The sequence below is a fragment of the Natator depressus genome, chromosome 8, assembly GCF_965152275.1.
Source record: "Natator depressus isolate rNatDep1 chromosome 8, rNatDep2.hap1, whole genome shotgun sequence".
Classification (NCBI taxonomy): Eukaryota; Metazoa; Chordata; order Testudines; family Cheloniidae; genus Natator; species Natator depressus.
The window spans coordinates 82,312,186-82,334,147 of record NC_134241.1 but is presented as its reverse complement, the minus strand read 5'-3'; the positions used below and the strand labels follow the sequence as shown (position 1 = coordinate 82,334,147).

General features: G+C 39.5%; 1 protein-coding gene across 6 annotated transcripts in view; it reads right to left on the bottom strand.

Moving 5' to 3' along the window:
- Positions 1-21,962, bottom strand: part of ZZZ3 (zinc finger ZZ-type containing 3) — a 106,427-nt gene that overhangs the window by 47,165 nt on the left and 37,300 nt on the right. For all 6 annotated transcript variants that reach the window (XM_074961488.1, XM_074961490.1, XM_074961493.1 and 3 more), the window contains exon 2: positions 13,424-14,982. In XM_074961488.1, the coding sequence (XP_074817589.1) occupies positions 13,424-14,931 (1,508 nt within the window). In that variant the 5' untranslated portion in view covers positions 14,932-14,982. The remainder of the gene's footprint in view (positions 1-13,423; positions 14,983-21,962) is intronic.

The following is a 21,962-nucleotide window of genomic DNA, read 5'->3' as shown; positions in this document are numbered from 1 at the left end:
CTAATAAGATATGCTGTATTAAAAAACACGGCTATTGAATTTGATGGGGGAATCTCTGGGTGAAATTCTATGGCCTGTGTTATGTTGCTCAGACTAGATAATCCTAATGGTCCTTTTCTGGCTCTAAAATCTATGAATAAAAGACTGAAAAATGTGTTTGCATTTTTCAAAACTATAATAAATACGATAGGATCCAGTTGATGCCTTCAATAAAAAGATGCCAAAATGTATACCAATAATTTTAAAAAAGCAAAATATGTTACATGGTATTAAGAAACTAATGGAAAATAATACTGAAAATATACCACCACCATTAGTTGGCCTTGAAAAATTCCACATATTCACTCAAGTTTTTGTTTTGCTTTTGTTGTTTTTTCTGTTTTGCTGTGCTTTGACATGTCTTTTTATTACCATCAATCATACTGGTAAAAGGCAGGTAAGCAGATTTTGTCTTTAGGCTGGAAAAATTGCACAGTTGAATCATTATATAAATCAGTATTATGTCCTCACCTTGAGCACTGTCTGCAGAAAAAAAGAGAGTGAGGCCATGTCCACATTAGCGAACTTGCAGCTGTGCTTGCTGTATGATTGTTCGTTTAGCAGCTCAATGCCGACAGGAGAACTTCTGCCGACATAGCACCGTGCGCTCAAGCGCTTATGCCAGCGAAACTTGTCGTTCAGGGGGGTGGTTTTTTCACATCTCTGAGTGACATAAATTTTGCCAACATAAGTGGTAATGGAGACACAGCCTGGGAGAAGACGTAACAGTCAACTGAACTTTAAAATTTCATTCATTATTTTATGTCTATATCCTATTCCTAGTAAGAACAAATTTAAAGGAAACAAACTAATAAAGGTATTTATTTCCTTTAATCACTTCTAAACACCACATGATTAACACCTAGCAAATATGGGCTCCAATCAGGATTGGGGCCTAGTGGCCCTATTGTAATACAAACAAACACCACCATCAACCATCACCTATGGAAATCATTTCCAAGAGGGATTAATGGAGCAAAAAGCTTAGTGGCTCTTGATGGGTATAAGTGAACAGAATTCAAAATCAGATTAGGAATTTATATTTACATTGCCTGGGATTAAAATGTATGAAGTATCAACCCTCTTGTTTCAGGGCATAAACCAATAACTACACCCAGATTTTGTACCAGTATAATTATCGTCATTAGGGGTATGATTTAAAAAATAATCAAAATAGTTATACTGGTACAACACCTAGTATGGACACTTTTTTATCAGCATAGGTGCCTTTCACTGGCACAGCTGATTCCCCTCCCATATAGGAACAGCTGTACTGTCATAAGGTACCTTTATACTGACATAACTATGGAGTTTATATCACTTTAACTATCCCAGTATAGTTAATATGGCACAACTTTTGTGTGTAAACAAATCCTAAATACTTGGGGTAAAGAAGAAACTCTCCAGACACATTATTGCAAAATTGTACATTGTGTTTTCTCATGCATCTTCTCTGAAGCATTTAACAGGTACCACTGTCAGAGACAACATACCAAATTAGGTAAGCCATTTCAAAAACCAAAGGAATATTTCATAGAAAAGTCTCATGTTTGTTTAGTAGAGTATCAGAATATTCTGTTCATGTTTCTTCTGAACTACAGACAGCCCTGTTCTACTTTAATTATAACTTTAGAAGAACACTGCAGTTCTGTAGCAGTTGCTTTTCTTTTAATCTGATATTTCTGACACCTCCAAAGAGATACTGTTGGTCTAATCTTTTGTCACTTTCCAATTTAGATATTCTACAATAATTAATGTACTTTAAAACTGATTAAGCATTTACAAATCAGTAGGTGCCGAATGTTATCTTTGCTTTCTTTCTTTTTAAAAAATTATTTAAATTTGTTATAGACTATTAATTAGGCTGCACTGTAGTAAATATGTATGCATTTATATTTTTTAGGAAGGTGATGAAACTAAGGACTTGAAAAAAATTACTTGAAACAAACTAGCCGAGGCCTAGTATACACTACAGTTAGGTTGATGCAAGGCAGCTTACATTGACCTAACTCTGTAAGCATCTACACTAAAGTGTCACTCCTGCTGATGTAACTCGCCCGCTATGCTGACTTAACTCCACCTCCGTGAGAGGTGTAGCAATTAGGCTGACATAGTTAGGGCAACACAGTGTCAGTGTAGACACTATGTTATTTACGTTGACTCTAGTGGCCTCCAGGAGGTGTCCCACAATGCCCCACCGTGACTGCTCTGGTCACTGTTTTGAACTTTGCTGCCTATACAATACCATGTACATGCCTCTCCCCTTTTAAAGCTCCATGAATTTTTGAAATTCCATTTCCTGTTTGCTCAGTGTGGAGAGCTCACCTAATAACTACCAGATGACCATGCTGGCTCCATGCTGCCTGGGGTACACAGGAAGTGTTGGATCTCCTGACTCTGTGGGGAGAGGAAGCTGTGCAGGCACAGCTCCAATCTAGCTGAAGAAACATTGATATCTACAAACGGATCACTCGGGACATGGGGGAGAAGGACTACCAGGGGGACCTGCAACAATACTGCATGAAAGCAAAGCAGAGGAGCTGTGGCAGAAGACAAGGGAAGCTAATAGTTGCTCTAGTGCAGCGCCGCAGACATGCCAACTTCATAAGGAGCTGCATGCCATCCTCAGCCACCCCCACCCAAAGGCCCCGTGGATACTTCAGGGGAGCTGGAGTCACAGGTCCTTGGAACGAACATTGAGGAGGAAGTCTTGGATGAAGAAGAGGAGGAGGAGGAGGAGGAGGAGGAGGAGGAGGGATAGTCAACCAGGGATCCAGTGGCAAAGTGAGCCAGGACCTGTTTCTGATTCCCGAGCAGTCTGATGCAGGGGAAGAAACTCTGGTAAGTATGCAGTTTGCTTTGATATTGCAGGGATACATCTGTTCATTTACTCTTTTTTAATCAAACTAGAAGAGGTAGGAAATAACCAACAGAGGTAGAGTTGCTATCTGCATCTCATTTCCCATGTACACTTAGGCAAAGGGGGCATGGTAGAACAGTTTATGTGCACCAGGATGTCCCGTGAATCCTCCATAGTGATCTCGAGGAAACTTTCCTGGAAGTAGTCTGCAATCTTCTGCTGAAGGTTTCTGGGGAGGGCTGCCTTATTTCTTCTGCTGTGGTAAGACACTTTCCCATGCCACTCAGCAATTACTTTAGCTGGCACCAATGCAGCACACAGGCCAGCAGTATAAGGACCCCGTCTGCAGCCGGATGCATGCAGGAGCTGTCCCCTACAGCCTCTGTTCCCTCAGGAGTGAGATATTGGCTAAAATCACCACCACCTGTGGAAAACGGTGCCAGTATTCAATTCAATTCTCTATCATCATATACTGATGCCCATGAGATAACCCCTGCCTTACTGACCCAACTAGCCCTCTTCCCCCTCCCTGGGCCATATTCACCATGGCTGGGACTGCTGCCGTGTTCTTTGAATCTCAAGGGGAAGTGAGAATGCAGTGTTGTAACTTGCGTGGGTCAAAGGGAGTAAGTTCAGTATACCAAGTTTTCATTTATCTTGGGAGTACACTCACAATAGTACTTCTGTGCATATCTTTTGCAACTGGAAATGTGGTCTTGACGGTCTCTCCATCCACACCAGCACAGCAGCTTAGCCAGATGAGAAGGAAGAGGACATGGGATGACATGTTCCAAGAGACCCTGCAAGCCTCTAGTGCTTTGGATACTGAGCACAGGGCTTGGAGGATCATCCTTGCAGACAGAATGGACAGGGATAGAACAGAGAACAAAAGCACAAGAAAAGGAAAGACACATGCCGCAGGAGATGCTAGCATTTCTCAAGCACCAAACAGACATACTGGAGATTCTTGTTGACTTTCAAGCTCAACAGACCCGCGCTCGCCTCCCTCTACAGCCCAGACAGAACTGCATTCTGGGAACTCCCTACACACCTACTGCACATTCCACATGGCATCCGGAGCCGCAGCACTACCCCTACCACTCCACCCACAGGAAGAGTACAATCAGAGTTGCACATACACTGATCTGTGAAAGACACGGTTGGCATATGTGTTTGTGAAATGAAAATAACTGTTCTTTCCCCTTCAAAGGTTCTTTCCCCTGTATTTATAAAGTTTCATTCAGTTACAAATATGTCTGTTTGCATGGGTTTGGAATAAAAGTCTATAGAAACTTAATTCAACTTTATTAGTTCATAACATATGCTGGTTGGGGCTGACATCATTCACGGATAACAACAATAGGTGCACTTGCAATGTTATATTACTACACACACAGCATTCATTACAAGGTTCGTACCCGGGTGCAAAAAAAATACCAGGCAGAGCACACTATAGCAACACACATTACTGTGGCTCACTATTAAAAAGTTTCTTTCAATGTGTGCCTGAGCCATATATCTCCCTGTTGAGCTCTTCTTATAAGACCTGGTATCTGGCTACTCAATATCAGCAGACAGCCATTCCACCTCTGCCCTCCACCCTGGTGGAAACTTTTCCCCGTTTGCTTCACAGATACTATGAAGCACACAGCTATAATCATTGGGATTTTCTTTTCCACTGAGGTCTAATCTTGTAAATAGACAGCACTGGAGGCCTTTCAAACAGCCAAAGGCACATTCAACTGTCATTCTGCACCTGCTGAGCCTGTAATTGAAGCGCTCCTTGCTACTACTGAGGCTGCTGGTATAAGGCTTCATGAGCCATGGGAGAAGGGGTAGGCTGGGTCTCCCAGGATCACAACTGGCATTTCAATGGCAATTCTCTGGTCTGGAAAGAAAGTCCCTGCTTGCAGCTTTCTGAATAAGCCAGTGTTCTGAAAGATGCATAAGTCATGCACCTTCCCTGATCTTCCCACGTTGATGTCAGTAAAACGTCCCCAGTGATCCACCAGCACTGCCAATATCATAGAAAAGTAGCCATTTCTGTTGCTGCACTCTATGGCAAGATAATCCTGTGCCAAAATAGGGATATGCGTGCCATCTATTGTTCACCACAATTCAGGAACTCCACTGCTGCAAAACCATCTACTACATAGGTGCTGACTCTATGGGTGCTCCGAGGCTGGAGCACCCACAGGGGAAAAAATGGTGGGTTCTGAGCACCCACCAGCAGCCCCCATATCAACTCCCCCCACTCCCACCTGTGAGCCCCGCAGATCAGCATCTCTCCCTCTCTCCCCATGCCTTTCGTCTGCCATAATCAGCTGTTTCATGGCACGCAAGCTGGAGGCTGGGAGGGAGCGGGGAGGAGTGAGGACACAGCATGCTTGGGAGAGGAGTGGAACTGGGCGGGAAGAGGCATGGCAGGGTGGGGCCTTGGGGGATGGGGTGGAGTGGGGGCAGGGCCTGGGGCAGAGCCAGAGGGCGAGCATCCCCTGGCACTTTAGAAAGTCAGGGCCTGTGATCTACTATGTCCTGCACATTGCCCAGAGAGACAGTCCTTTGCAGCACGATGTGATTAACGGCCCTGCACACTTGCATCACAGCAGCTCCCATGGTGGATTTCCCAACTCCAAATTGATTCCTGACAGATTGGTAGCAATCTGGCATGACAAGCTTCCACACAGTGATCGCCAATCGCTTCTCCACTGTCAGTGCAGCTCTCCTTTTGATGTCGCTCCGCTGGAGGGCTGGGCAAGCTCTGCACACACTTCAAGGAATCTGGCTTTGCGTATTCAAAAGTTCTGCAGCCACTGCTCGTCATCCCATACCTGCATAATGATTCGATCCCGTGAGTCAATGCTTGTTTCTTGGGCCCAGAATCAGCACTCCACTATCTGCAGCTGCTCCGTGAATGCCAACGACTTTGAACTGTTTCTATATCCTACAGCAAGCTAGCCTCCAAGGAATCCTCATGTTCCCCGCGGCTCCTCTGGCGGCTCTGCAAATACGGCATGTGCTGTGCTCGCAACACTCATCACAGTAGTCCACAGATGTGCAGGATCCATGCTTCTCACATAGATGGTAGACACGTGGGTTTACAGGGCTTTTGAAAAGAGGGACAAAATATTATGGGATGGAGAAAAATACATCATGGGACACTGAAACCATCTTCCCAGTATCTCCTGTGTGACTCGTTTGTTCCCTTGAGGCATTTCAAACCCTTCCCAAAACACCCTGCGCTAGATGGTGGCGAGTTACACAGTGGGATACCTACCCAAGGAACACTGCTCTCTGCACAGATGCAAGTGCTAGTAGTGAGAACATGTACCGCTGACACAAGGAACGTAGCGTGGACAGGCAAAAGCAATTTAATTACAGGGATGGCTGTACATTGACGTAACTTAGGTCAAATGAACTTAATTTTGTAGTGTAGACTCGTCCCAAGACTAAGCAGATTAGCCATGCCCCAAGGCAATAACTCCTGAAATTTTAAAGGAATAAATCCATTGTTTACTGTTTACTGGGTACTTTATGTCATTACACCATGTGACAACTTTTTATTTAATATTTTTTTTTAAACGTAACTTACTTAACATCTCTTGCATCCGATGAAGTGAGCTGTAGCTCAGGAAAGCTTATGCTCAGATAAATTGGTTAGTCTCTAAGGTGCCACAAGTACTCCATCTCTTGCTTGAGTTTGCCCTTATTCCTAGCTTCACTAGACTTTTCCTTTCTTTCCCCCCGCACCCTCCTTTAACGAACCTGCATTGCTTCCTTCACGCTTTGGTCTCTCTTTGTGATTGCTATTTTCTCTTTCTTCCACCAAAATCTCCTTCTCTCTTTCTCTCCCTCAATATCACACTTATCTTTCCTACCTTGTATCAATCCCTTCTTCTCTTCTATGTCTATGCTCTCACAAGCAAACATTTTTCATACATTCCCTAAACCCAACCCATCACATAAGCGCTTTAACATTTTAACAGATGCCTAAGAGCCACATAATGAAAAATATTAGTCAAAGACCAATAGAAATGATGAGGGCACTCCCACTGTCCAGGTGCCAAAGGAAAGAGGAGGGTACAGGGAGTAATATCAGGACGTCATCCCAAGATCCTTAGTGGGTTCAGCTTTAAAATCAGCCTCTGGCTACTAAGTGCCTAATAAATTTGAAGTGTTCCCTTCCGCGTCTCCACAAACCCACTGTGCCTGCTGGAAAGAAAAATGAGCATGCACATTCTGTTTCACACTATTGCTCCTCTTTCATTTCAGCCCTATCAAAATAATCGGCGGTCTCCATTTCTCTACTATTAGGTGTCTTATAGGTGCTGTGGTTACAGTGTGTGTTTCTGTTAGTTCACCTTTAATCACAGCATTCTGGCTACGGCGAGGGAGATGTTTCCACTACTGTACCGCCTCCCTTCAGATGCAAATGATTAAATCTTCTTCCCTAATAAGTAACTGCAGTTTCTGACCCTGTTCCTACTCAAAGGTTTCCCAACTAGCAACAGAGTGAAATTGACCTTATTACTGTCAGAGTCCTGTGGACAGCAATGAAACTGGTTAGTTTTACTCTGCTGCAATTTGGCAAAGCTATGAATAGCTGGATAGGAAGTGGAACTGTTGTCCATCTGCATTGGTTTAGGCTCCACTCACATTTGAAGATTATTTTTGAAAAAAAAAAATTCTTTATAAAGGAAAGCTTCAACTCTGTAGAAGTTGCCAGCACTCATCCAGAGAAGCTTTTTACTAGCTATGTGTTATTCATCGAAGCCATTTTTCAAGTCATGTGGAGGGTTAGTTTATTATTTATTAATTTAATATTTAATGTAATATTCTATTTACTAATACCTATTGCTTTCTCAAGGTTGTATCTCTTATAAATGTGACACTAATGGAAGCTGCAGAGAAATTATACTAAAATTTTGAAATTGTGTAAGTTTGGGGTCAGTTATAAAAAATAGCAGAACTTCACTAACACCACTTAACTTAATCACATTTTATTAGTATAATGTTGTTTAGTAACAAAAACTTATTTGTATTACTAAATTGTAGTTCATTTCAAACTCATACAAAGGATTTCTTATACATCTCCTTTATGCTTCCACTTTATGGAAGCACCAATAGTGGTTCCACAGTTCAAGTTCAGATTTTCATTTAAAGCAGGGATTAAGCTACTTTGTTCTGTATGAAAAATACAGCCAGACCTCACCAAAATTACAGCACGTGCTTGAACACACAATAAATTTTCTGAATTGACAAGTAAACCCATTAAGTGTCTTATGAGTTAGAATAAACTAAAAATGGGTAACTTAAGAAATGTATCACCCTTTGTCAGACCATTCTGTCCCAAGTGATATTAAGAGAACAACACAGACCCTTCTCACAGTTAAAACTCACTCCAACCATATGCATAAACTACACTTGGAGATTCTTTTTAAGGATTAATGGTAATTTATTCCCATTATTCTTCAAAAGTGAAAATTTCTTCTTCGGCGGCGACTGTCAAATAATATTCTTCTACAGAGAATATCAAGAAGAATTGCTCTGTTTCAAAGTATTTGCCATCTCCTATTGTTCTCAATGTCAGTGAGGGTACAAGGCCGCTTTTAGCAAAAAAAATGGCCTCTTTCAAAATGACCACCGGCCCTCATTGTTCCAAGTAAGAGTAATGTTAAATTTCCCTCAGGAAAGATGGTGTGCCCCATGAAGAAAGGAATAATGAAAAAAATTAACATGTCTATAAAAAAACAGTATGATCTAAACTGGAACTGCACACACTATTAGGCTCAATTCATAAATGCATTTTCAAGGTGGAATAAAGGTATTTCGATGCCTTATCTGTGCATTACCAAATCTTAACATGTTTGGATTTATTTTAACTTTAACCTTAACTCTGAATTCTCTGGTTTTTATCTGTGAATAGATTAATGAAAACCAGTAAAAATATTAAAATGCAAAAATTGGAACAGTTTGTCATGAAATCATTATAGATTTATAATTCAAATGGGTTCTCTGTAAGAGGGTCTTGAAATAATTGGTAAGGCAAAATACGTGTGTGCTCACAACATACTGGAAGTTAAAATATCTAGGTCTGACCCTGCAATTCTTTGTCCGCAGGTGGACTCTTGCATCTGTGTGAAGCCTACTGGCTTCAATTAGGGCTCCACATTGACAAAGCAATCCATCACAGACAACAAATAGGGATTTTGTAAGTGTAATTAAATGTTTTACACTCTTTGTCTTTGGTTTTAAACTCATATATGAATATGTCATTTTTAAACTATGAAATACAATAAATGTATGCAGAAAGATATAAGGAAGAACTTGTCTGTTGGAAAAATATAGATCCCCATATCCTGTAATCTAGTTGCCATATGCAGGTCCTTGTGCCCATGCAGAACCCCACTGACTTCAGTGGGATTCCTTGCAAGTGTAAGTGTCTCCCTGAAAAACTGATTTCAGATTTCAGGATTCAGGCCATAGCTGTATAGCAATACATAAAGGTATTATGAACTCACTCAAATTTGGCCCAGGGGCTATCCAATCTCACAAAAGAAAGTTCTGAGCAGACACTTCCAGCTCCCCTCCCCATAGTCCCTGTAATGCAAAGCATTTAAATACATAAACATAGGGAAAGTAATGTAATTGGAGAGAAGTAGGTAAAAAATAAAATAAAAAAAAAAAGGCTGAGAATGAAGGAAAAATGAAAAGCAGGACAAAGGGAGACACATACTGAAAACAATAAGCCTGAATTGAGAGAACAGAGAATTTAGGGCAAGTAAGTTAACGGGAATGATGAAAGTTAACAAGGAGACAGCAAGGCGATATATTAGCAAGTATTAAGACATAAGACGACTAAATAAAAAGACTTTTGAAAACTGTGTTAAAATGTAAAAATTCTGTACTGGCAAAATATATGGAAACACTTTAAATTACATACAGAATGGATTTTTTCAGAGAGGCACTTGTACGAGCAGAAATGTACAAGAGAAAAACAAAATCGAAGATTGAATTAACAATATATATGAAACAAAGGAAAAAAACCCAACATTTTACAATTATATAAACTCCTAGATCAGCCTGTTATTGTTTATATGTACTGCTGTACAACTACTGTTTATAGTTTTCTGAATCACTCTTTGGAGAAGGACTGTCATTTACTATAGGATTGTAAAGCACTTACCATGACCTGGATGAGACTGTTATACCCAATATAAATATTAAATAATAATATTCCACTATCCTCCCATTTTTGTGGTATTTATTTTCCTATAGTATTTTCATATTTCCTTAGAAGTGTTCACATAAAAATGTTTTATGGACACTGCCAAATTAAAACATCATAATTTCACATTAAAAGGCTACAATACATATGTTATTACCTTGTTTTTCTGGGAAACGAGTCTTTGGGTTTTTGGGTTGGCCTTTTTAGCATAGTCTAACAGTTTCATATTTCTATTTAGGACTGTAATTGTTAGAATTTTATAAATTAAGTTATTGGAATTATTGTGAGTTGTGTAATTGTAGGAAATGCCTTATATTAACAAGGAAATCAATACAAGTTTAATGTTCATCAGTAAATGACAATCCATGATAATATTGCATAAAACAATAAAGCCATTCTCAAACATGGTGAAACTTAGATTTATGAACTGTACAGTTAAGGTCTATGAGAACACTAGGGAGAGAAACTGGGCAAATTTTACAGATGATACATTGTTTTAAGGCAGTGGCTCCCAAACTTTTCAGGGTCACCCCCCCCTTACTTCTGTTCTCCCCCACCCCACCCCACTGGGGAGTGGGTCTGTGGCTCAGGGAAGTGTGGAAGAGGGGGAGGATGCAGACAGGTAAAAGGGGGCTGAAGCTGGGGCCTGAGTAGGGGGCGGGTCTGGGACTGGGACCAGAACTGGGTGCAGAGCTGCGGCCAGGGGCCTTAGTTGGGGGCAGAGGCTGGGAGTAAGGCTGGGAGCCAGGCCATGCCTGATGTGGGGGGTGCCAGAGCAGAGCTGGGAGAGGAACGGGGCCAGGTGGCGCTCCCTCCCTACCCCGTGGGAGCTGGCCTAGGGTACAGGTGGGTATCAAAAAACACTGATTTCTCTTTGATAATCTACAGAGTGATTTAAGTGTCATCTTTTGAGTGGCTGCCTGGATTGATTTGTAAGAAGGAATTAAAAGGTGAACGAAGAGCAAGACTCACCCACAAAGAAAAGACATGGTTAATCATGAATTGCTGTAAGATAGAGAGAGCTTATGCTCTTTGCAGAGCTACTAAACAGAAGACCACCACACTCTGCAAAGCCAAAATGACACAGAACTAACAGCGTTTGCCTGCTATAATGGAAACTCTTTAAACAGGTCTACATTAGAGTGAACTAGGGACCTTTAAGTTCACGCGCACGGCTTCCACACAGGGGAGTTATAGTACAGCACTTTGGTGCACACTGCTATTCACAGCCACTTAGTCCAAACCGCAGGTCAGTGTTGACTTGCACATTCTTTCTAAGGAAGAAAGACTACAGATTAAATAACAGTATTTCAGTGGAACTGTGCTTTCCACCTAGAAAGTGGGCACAGTCCTTTCCTGATTTATACCATTATTTATAAAGGACTTCAAAAGTCTCCCTTTCTTGCTATAATAACTGATGGAATGTCCCACATTTCAGAAACTCTAATACTTAATTAAAATTCTGCATCTACATCATTACCTCTTAACAATCACCAGTGACTAGCAGCCTATAAATATATAACCATTCCAAGCAGCTGTCACAAGCAGCCTGCCAAGCTCAACAATAACTAGTTAAATTTAAAGAGCAATTGTACACATACAGATGTTAAAATATTGGTCCAGGTTTTCAGGTGGCCTCAAACCAGCCTCTAAACTGTATAGGAATATATGTTTACACCCATTTGCACATACTACTAGGGAAATTAAATGCACTATTATCTAATATTTACATCCACATGTGGATTTCGTCTACAATAATGTGGGTTTTGTGTATACTTAATTTTGGAAGAGCAAAATCCAAGGCCACATCTGAAAATTTGCCCCACTGTCACATTCTATTCCTAAAAATCAGCAATTACGGAGCTGAGAGAAAAACTGTCTTCGCACTGACATAAATTAAAATAGATCACTTTGTTTAAAATAAAAACAACAAAAATTAAATGAGAGAAAGTGATCAAGTTCCCATTTCATCTGACCTTCATCATACATTTAAATTTTATACAATATGCAATGTCTGTCAATGGGAAAGCAGCAAAAAATACTTGGCTTGAGAAAGTGCTGTAGTGCACGTACATTATGCAAACCTCACAGCTGAACTACTGTATACTTTAATTGGCAGCTTTCTCTAATCAAAGCAATTTACTTATATCCAATACTGAAGAAATTTCATTATAAAAACAATGTAACTCCAAAAGCCATAATAACACAGTCAAACTTCTGCAGGATTAGAGACAATCATCTGTGTCTTGTGCCTTATAATGCCCCAGGGGTGCCATTATCTCTGGAAACCACAGCTTCTGTCAAGTCTTACAGCTAGCAATAACTTTGTTTGTCTGTTCATATGAAGCAAACTAAAGCTCATCCGCACTTAATATTTTTGGTATTTCAATACTCTGAAGAAAATCTAGACAATATATTAAATAGCAAGAAAACAAAAAACAAACACAAATTTTAAAAAGGTCTTGAAATTGTTATGTGGTATAAAGTTGTGGTCTGATCTGTCATTCTAGGGCAAATTCTTTCCATATAAACTATATTTATATAAAAACCAGTGCCTTTTCTTTACAAGGACTTTCATCACATTACATATTTGTTTTACTAATAGCTATTCAGATAATAAACAAATGATGTTTATACTTGCTAAGGGAATTAGAATATCAATCTATACTTTCTGTGCTAAAATAACGTCACCATAGATGAAAACATGATGCAAATGACAACACTGGTGTAAATTTTCAAATTGTTGCACTGGAATTTAGCAACATGACAAGTTAATTGACATGAAAAAAAATATAGCTAAATCTCTTCACAATGCTTGGAAAATGGATGCCATAGCAACTTGTTTATATACTCTGCTATGTATAGTAGTATCACCATTTAATAAACCTGTATGTACTGTAACTGTTAGACAGGTTGATAAATAATCAAAATGTATCTAGTTAAATTAAAGGCTGTAATATTTTGGTTTGGCTTCTGTAAGTTCCTTAGGGGGGAAAACAACAGAAGTATGTTTAAAAAAAAACTTTTTGCTAGAAACTTAAATTATTAGAACTGTATAAACCATATTGCTGTACCACACTGCATATTACGTAGATGAAAGGTTACTTTTTGAGAGGATATGGGAAATGAGGGTTGAGGTTAAAGTATTTATGAAAACTAATAATAGCTGAACAATTAAGAAATTGAAATACTTAAGTTATTGTGGAATTACTTAAAGATATATGGATAATTTTTGAAAATGAGATTTTTGGCTAAGGAACAAAAGCAGAATTCATGGTTACCATAGTTACACATACTCTTTGTTGTGTTTCAATGCCACATGATCTGATTCAAAGTAATACACATCAGGCTCTTCCTCATCATCTTCTGCAGTGTGCAGGTTGGCACTCTCTTTGGCAGATGATATATATCCAGCAATGAGCCGAGCCTCAGAGGGTGGCTTACTTAGTCCATCACTCATATAATCTCCAGAGTCACAACCTCTCACTTTTTCACTCTGCATAATTTCTTTAGCATTTATGGGAGATCCACGGATATTATTAGTACTTGCAGCTATATTCTTTTCAGTGAGACTAAGATTATTTTCCTCAACCTGCCCATTTTCTCTACAAGGCGAGTTATTTTTAGTGGGGCTACCTTTGGCAGGGGCGGCCCTTCGTGGTGAAGTTCTCAATGTATATCTGTGTTCTTGAAGTTCTGACATAGATGTAATTTGAGCTGAAACACATTCCACCACAGAAGATGGCGGTTCAGGTTCACCTGAGATTGATGTACTATCACGATTGGTGTTCAGGTTGCTGTTGGTGTTTTCAGCACACTGTTCCTTTGAGGCACTGCTGTCTCCCACCACATCTACCTCCTCCTCAGAATCCCTTAAGAAAGATGACTGGATTTCAGAAAAGGACCCTGTAGCTGGCTCATTTGCCTGATCAGCATGTTCTGCAGGCAAGCAGTCACTTATTTTGTGGTCCTCTAACTTTACCTGTTCAGGTGAATTTGTGCAAGGCACATAATGGTCTATAACACTGTCCTCCTTGCTGCTATTAAGCAACAATGAAGAATGGGCAAATGAATTCCCATTTTCTGCTACTATTTTCTCCTTGGGCATACAGGAACCAGCACTGTTCTGTTTAGTGTTCCCATCAGGCTGACAGTCATCACAGTTTAGGGCATCTGATTCTCTCTCATCAACCCCATTGACAGCCTGATAGCCCGTGAGCTCTTCAACTATTGCAGAATTATTAAACCCTTCCGCACAGACATTCACCTTTTTAACTTCCCTTTTGTCACAATCATCCAGTATAAGACATCGACAAGCTTGTTTAGTCCCTGCAGAGACTGCATCATTGTCCGATATGGAACTCTTACACTCCAATGATTCCTTTTCTGCTTTAGTAGGCAACTCTTCTTCTGAACTGTTTGCTACTTCTGAACGCAGGCAACGTTTAATTCGTTTTAAAACTGGTGATACAGATTCTGCTGGTCTTTTCTCACAATTTTCCACAATTTGTTTCTCAACATTATCTTTTTCAGAAGTAGACAGTCCTCTCTTTCTGGGGCTCACCCATGATTCCCGAGCGCTTTGTTGTTTCAAGTCAGTAGTTCTTCCACTATTACTTCCCTTTTGAGTTTGCACAGACTCTGGTCTCTTCTTTGGTGATCTTGATCGTACTTGAGAATGAGGAGATAATTCTTCTGGATGAGCAATACTACGGTTTCTTAAGGTTCGACCACAAAAGTTTTCATCCAAACCATTTAACCCCACTGTTGATCTTGTAACACGAGTAGATCGAGAAGCAGCCATACTATGGCAAGTCCCTAAAGTATGTTCATCATGATCCACTCATTGGGAAACCTTCAAAAAAATGTAAACAAAACAATGAGAAAAAAGTAACATTCAAAAACATCTGCAATCATAAAAAATATGCTAATGTTCTGAAGGATATATTCTACATTGTGACAAAGGTACCTAATTGTGAAAATTAAATATGTTTATGAAACATATAGTTATTTCTTCCCTCTGTTTCAACAAATAAGGACTTTTACAGAGATATATATTGGCCCCAAGAAATAGAATAGTTTACTTACTATTTCTATTTATTCTGTCTTTAGAACAGGTATCAGAGTATCATTAAAGTCTGAATATCAAATATAACTGGAACACTTCAGTATTACTAAAATGCACTATTTTTTTACTATATTGTACAAAAAATCATTTTGTACAGGCATGATTATTAAACGTCTGCACTCAAACAAGAAAGATCAAACCTCATCCTTAAAATTCCATATTCATCAATAGCAACATACATTAATTATAATCACATAGCAAGATGAAATAGAAAACATAATAATACAATATCTTGCTAACTGAATCTGTTGCCTTTATAAATCAAAGACAAACTGATAAGTAACATTATTTTCATTTGCATTTCTAATTTGACACATGATCAAAAGATGTTATTCCTGTCAAACCACTAACAGTAGAAATGGGTCCAAAACAAACATCATATTTAAAATTTGCAGTTTGAACCTATTCCTCTAATGATGGACCGAATCATTTTCTATCTCAAATTTTGGGAAAAAGTGGGTTCAGATCTAGTTTTCAAACCTCTGCGTATGGACTGGAGGAGATGTTAGTGTGACACAGTAGGACTCTCTACGTTTCGTCCAATCCGTGAATCTTAAACCCCAGCCGTATCTTCTTGCATTCCTCATATTATTTAAAAGTTGAACATACAACACTGGACCTTAGCATTGGAGCTCTATTACATCAAAGATGATAAATATATGCAAAAAAAAAAAAATTCTGTTCAACTGCATATTTTTTCTTTTCCACCTGTCAGAATTCCAGATTTCAGCAACCCATTCAACTGACATATATGATGCACAAGGCCTGAATGCTATTTTAAAAATAAACAAATAAATAAATAAAGTCAGGCCACCCACATGTTATTGATAAAGGCATGAATTGACAAATGGAAGGGAACTACTTCAGCATTTTTTTTTTCATTTTCAGCCAGAAGGAAAAAGAATGACAGTGTCACCTCTCAGAAAACTATATATATGGATAAGTAGGGTAAACAGAAAACATTGGGAGTGTGCTATTTGTATCAATCAGGGCAAGACAATATGCTTCTAGAACAGCTTGATTCTGCTTGACAATGACAGCAACTAATGGAACTGCCTATTTACATGTGCTTATATTAAAATTTCTATTTCAAATACACTTAAAAATTCCTAGTTACATTAAGTACCAGATATCATAATAGCAAAGTATTACTTGGTAAACATTATGACCATGAAACAAGGAATGATTTACATTCTATATATAAAAATCAAACAATGAAAAATTTGTTACTATTTATTAAGGTTAATAAAAAACATAGACAGAACCTAAAGTAATTGTTTGCTATTATTAGATGCAGGTTAATGCATCCTAGATACTCATCCACGAGAGTATGAAAATATGTAAACTTATCTTTACAGTATAATGACAGTGAATTAACAAGACAATTGTTAAGAGAGTATTTAAATGAAAAACACTGCTATACATTTAAATAGGTTAGTTAAAGATTATGTAGAAAATAAGTTCAGAGTCCTGACAAATTAATTTCTCAAAATATGAGACTATTCTACGGTATTAACTAAGCCAAATCAAGGTCTCTCCTTTCCTTAATTCGTCCCTGTTTTATGCACCACAGCAGTACAGACATATGAAGCAATGCTGACTGATTACAAAGACATTTGATAAACGTTACAACTTTTAAATTGGGAGAGTGGGTGACAGATGGCTAAAAGGACCTGAAGCAAAGCCTTGTAGGGACCAGGGCAGGCTTGAAGGAGGCAGCAGCTGCATTCATAACTCCTAAGCAGCGCTGCACTCTTGATGCACTGTAGGTGAAATCAACAAGGAGTCCTTGTGGCACCTTAGAGACTAACACATTTATTTGGGCATAAGCTTTCGTGGGCTAAAACCTACTTCATCAGATTCATGGAGTGGAAAATACAGTAGGGAGGTATAAATACACAGCATATGAAAAGATGGGAGTTGCCTTACCCACTGCATCTGATGAAGGGGGTTTTAGCCCACGAAAGCTTATGCCCAAATAAATTTGTTAGTCTCTATGGTGCCACCAGGACTCCTCGTTATTTTTGCTGATACAGACTAACACGGCTACCACTCTGAAACCTGTAGGTGAAATAGTTCTGTTCCTTAAAGCCATAGGATGGCAGCCGCATGCTTCTGTATCTTTCTCCATGGTCCCCAAAGATAGTGCACTAGCACCTTCTGAACCTCATGTTGCTGTATTCCCCATTTCTCTGTCAGGCTACACAATTTCTCTCTCCTGGAGATCCTAAAATGGCAAGCAGATAAGCTGAGGAACAGAAAATTACAGGAAAAATTCATTTGTGCTGATCTGCATAATAAACAGATTTAAGTGACATCTTAGCAAAAAGGTAAATTATATGGTATTTACATGGTTGCATAACCACAAATTACATGATGCCCTGGATATACTGAAAGAAACCAACATTCAAACACTAATGCAACAGGTTAGAACCAAATCAACAACACAAAGTCACATGGGATGTCATCTCAATTTATCTAATTATTTTAACTTTTTCTGACAAAGTCTTAAGTAAAAAAATGAAAACACAGGTTTCTACATTTTATCACCTGGGGGGATCCTAATTACAAGATAAAATGATTTGACCCCTTTGCAGCCATAATTATGTGTACACACAAACAGTTAGACATGGTTTATGCCCATTAAGAGGAAAATAACATAGTAATAACCATCGGAAGTAGAACTGATTCTGTCATCAATTCTCAAGGATCTTTGCTCTTCTACAAATATTTAAAGAAACATAGTTGCACATGATCCCAATTTGGCTGGTACTATATAAGAGTTAGAATATCTGACCCAAGAACTGGCAATGGTAGCAAGCAGCAGGATATAGTAATGATGCTGTACTTAGAAAACAGCAGCACCTCTCCCAACAAGTTAATCACTCCTTACCCTTGGTTGTCTCTTAATGGTATATCTACACTGTAATTAGACATCTGTGGCTGGCCGATGCCAGCTGACTCAGGCTCGTGGGGCTTGGGCTGTGGGGCTGTTTAATTGCAGTGTAGATGTTCCAGCTGGGGCTGCAGCCCAAGCTCTGGGAACCTCCCACCTCACAGGTTCCTGGAGCCCAGGCTCCAGCCCAAGTGTCTACACTGCAATTAAAGAGCAGCTTAGCCCAAGCCCCATGAGCCTCAATCAGCTGGCATGGGCAGCCATAGGTTTTTAATTGCAACATAGACATACGCTTAAGTGTAAGTGGCCAGCTCTCAGCACTGAATCCCATAGCCACCTCTCTGCTATGCTCAGCAAAATGTTCCATCTGAAACTGAGAGTCAGTTGGCAGTGAGCATGATCCTGAGCTCCACTCAGGTGAAGAGGAAGAGAAATCAGTAATGAGAGGGGAAAGGAGAGAACAGCAGCTATGGAGGTAAAGGAGAGAAACAGGGGGAGCACTAAACCAAAAGAGGAAATGGAAGAAAAATGTTTTCAAATAGGGTTAGGGTCTGTACAGGTTGCTGTAGAGTTTTAGTGCATTCTAGTGAATATTGGACAAGGCTGTACCATGTGGCGCATGAAACCTAAATTACTCAGCTGAATAAATTCTGCGGCAAAATGGACATTATGTAGCAACTTTTAACAATCGCCATTTTTTTTTTACAATATATACAGCACCAGAAGTCAGTACAGTGATTTTCACAGAAATGAGACACAGTATATGCCCCAAAGAGTTTACAATTTAAAATCATTGGCAATTTTCAGTTTGTCTGAAATCATTCTAAAAATGAACTACAAACTGAAGATAATTACAGAAGGAAGACTTTAGACTGGATGACTAGCTGAAGGCATGCATTAGCATGAGGGCAGAAGATGCTGAATGGGACTAGGCAAAGAGATGCCATATGGGGATCTTTAAATGTGCAGGCATAAAACTCCACTCTTACAGAGTTTAGGAGCCCTGCTGAGCAACTGTCTTTGCCTACTGCACTGCATCTAAACTGTGAAGGGATTTCATATAGCATAACAAAGAAAAATAAACAGTTAACATGTGGAACTTCTAGCGCTCCCCAAAATTGAGCTCTTATTCCTGGGCAGCTTTGGCACCCTTTATGGCAGTTAGCTGTCTCCTCTTGCAGTCCTTCCACTGATTCATCTTTCTGCGTCTTTATGTCAGTGTATGGAAGAGCAGTTTGCTTACCATCTTGATGAGATGGGTAAAATAACTTTTACCTCACTGCCTCCCATTCTGTTCTGTTAAAGGCAGTAGTGAAGAAAGAAATCCACTGAACTTCCTCTTATGCGGAACACACAGAAAGACCACAGACATTGAGAAAAAAAGGCAAAATGGTAGCAAAAAAAAGCTGAGGAGCTGGTAGATCGAAAACTTATGCTCAAATAAATTTGTTAGTCTCTAAGGTGCTACAAGTACTCCTTTTCTTTTTGAGGAAAATAATAGTTACCATAGTAACTGTGGTTCTTTAACATAAATTTCCTGCAGGCTCCACACTCAGTGATGTACATTCCCTTTACCTACAAGCTCAATACTTTCTGGACAGCAGTGCTTGTTGGAGCTATGTACACACACCCGACTATATCCTCACGCATTACCTGATGATAAATGGGGGTTACAGTCCCAAAGGCCATCCATTCCCTTCCATTAAATTATTCTCCAAAATAGTCAGGAAGATGGGAGACTACTGTTAATCAGTGCAGACAGTATCTCGAAGAAACTATGTTACTGTGATAGGTAATCACTTTCTTTTTCTTATAGCATTGCCTACATAGATCTCCACTCCTGTTAATAAACAAGTGGAAAGGAAGTGGATTTGAGGAGTCTCGGCTGAAACACTGCAGAACTTCTCTCCCGAACTGAGAATGTAAACTAGAAGCTAAATCCAGGGAGCAATATGAAGATATGGCTAGAACTCCACATAGCAGCCTTGCGTATTTCAAGAACAGCCACTGAGGCAGCTGTAGGTATTCAAATCCTGCTAGTTCATAGCAAGCAAATATGCATAGTCTAATCCACTTCAAAAATATCTGGGTGGAACTTGACTGACTTTTAGAATTACCCTTGTGCTTATCATAATACAAATTATGTAGGTGACTTAGAAAAATGTAATTCTGTTTAGAAAGCCATTTAAGTGCCTCCTTCATCTCTAAAAAAATGCAGACTCACCTCACTGGTGCTTAGAGGAAAAAATGGTAGACAATAACTCGTTGAGGGAGAAATCAGAGTCCACCACAGATAAAGTACCACCTTAAGACACATCCTATTCTATACAGAGGTTCAGCCATTGGTATCAAGAATTCAGTCTCTCTTAGCTGACATAGTCTTTAGTGAGAGATGATGCAGGGAATATTCTGACACAACGGTCACTTGAACCAATCTGAGAGCACATTTACATCCCTAAAATAAAAGTAACTCCTGAACAGGAAGAAACTCATGCATCATTTTTTTCAAAACAAAGAGAAAATAGTAGATGTGACAGGTTTGGTCACTCGGACCCCCTTGGGACTGTCACCTGATATGCTGAAACTACCTCTGGGCCCGTTTTCTCTGAAGTCTTGTTGAGAAACCAGAACCCTGTCTTGTTGAGCCAGACACGCTAGCCTGCTGCATCACAGACCCAGGATCTGAACCACGCCCTGAAAGCTGCAGACTTTAACCAAAAACTGCTCAGCAAGTACTCCTGTCTCCAGAAGCCAGTTCCCAATGGGATCCAAACCCCAAATAAATCTGTTTTACTCTGTATAAAGCTTATACAGGGTAAACTCAAATTGTCCCCCATCTGTAACATTGATAGAGAGATATGCACAGCTGTTTGCTCCCCCAAGTATTAATCACTTACTCTGGGTTAATTAATAAACAAAAGTGATTTTATTAAGAATAAAAAGTAGGATTTAAGTGGTTTCAAGTAATAACAGACAGAACAAAGTAAGTTACCAAGGAAAATAAAACCAAAACACACAAGTCTAAGCCTAATACATTAAGAAACTGATTACAGATAACATCTCACCCTCAGAGATGTTCCAATATGCTTCTTTCACAGACTAAACTCCTTCCTAGTCTGGGCCCAATCCTTTCCCCTGGTACAGACCTTGTTAGTTCCAGATCAGGACGATGGGATTTCTCATCACTGGCAGCCCCCTTTGTTCTGTTCCACCCCCTTTTATATCTTTGGCACAAGGCAGGAATTCTGTGTCTCTCTCTGGGTTCCCACCCTTCCTTCTAAATGGAAAAGCGCCAGGTTTAAGATGGATTCCAGTTCAGGTAACTGGATCACATGTCATTGTAAGACCTCCTTGTTCATTACCTAGTAGCTGGAAGACAGGTACATAGGAAGATTTCCATGTAAATAAACCCATTCAAAGTTCATTGATTCTGAAGCACCCTTAATGGCTTCCACGTAACATGTTTACATCAATAATACAAGTTTATACTTTATTCTCTTAACTCCAGACATAGAAATAATACATGCAAACAAATAGGATGAACACACTCAGTAGATCATAAGCTTTGTAATGATACCTTACAAGAGACCTTTTGCATGAAGCATATTCCAGTTACATCATATTCACACTTATAAACATATTTCCATAAAACATATGGAGTCACAGTAGAGTCCTGTATCAGTGGGCAAAAGGACAAAAATCACAACCAGATGCATTTTATGGAGCTGGAGGAAGAGACCAGTTTCTCTGAGAAGAAGCAGGTGGCTCAGAAAAAAGGAAATGGAAAACTGGAGAGCATAAGAACTATTTT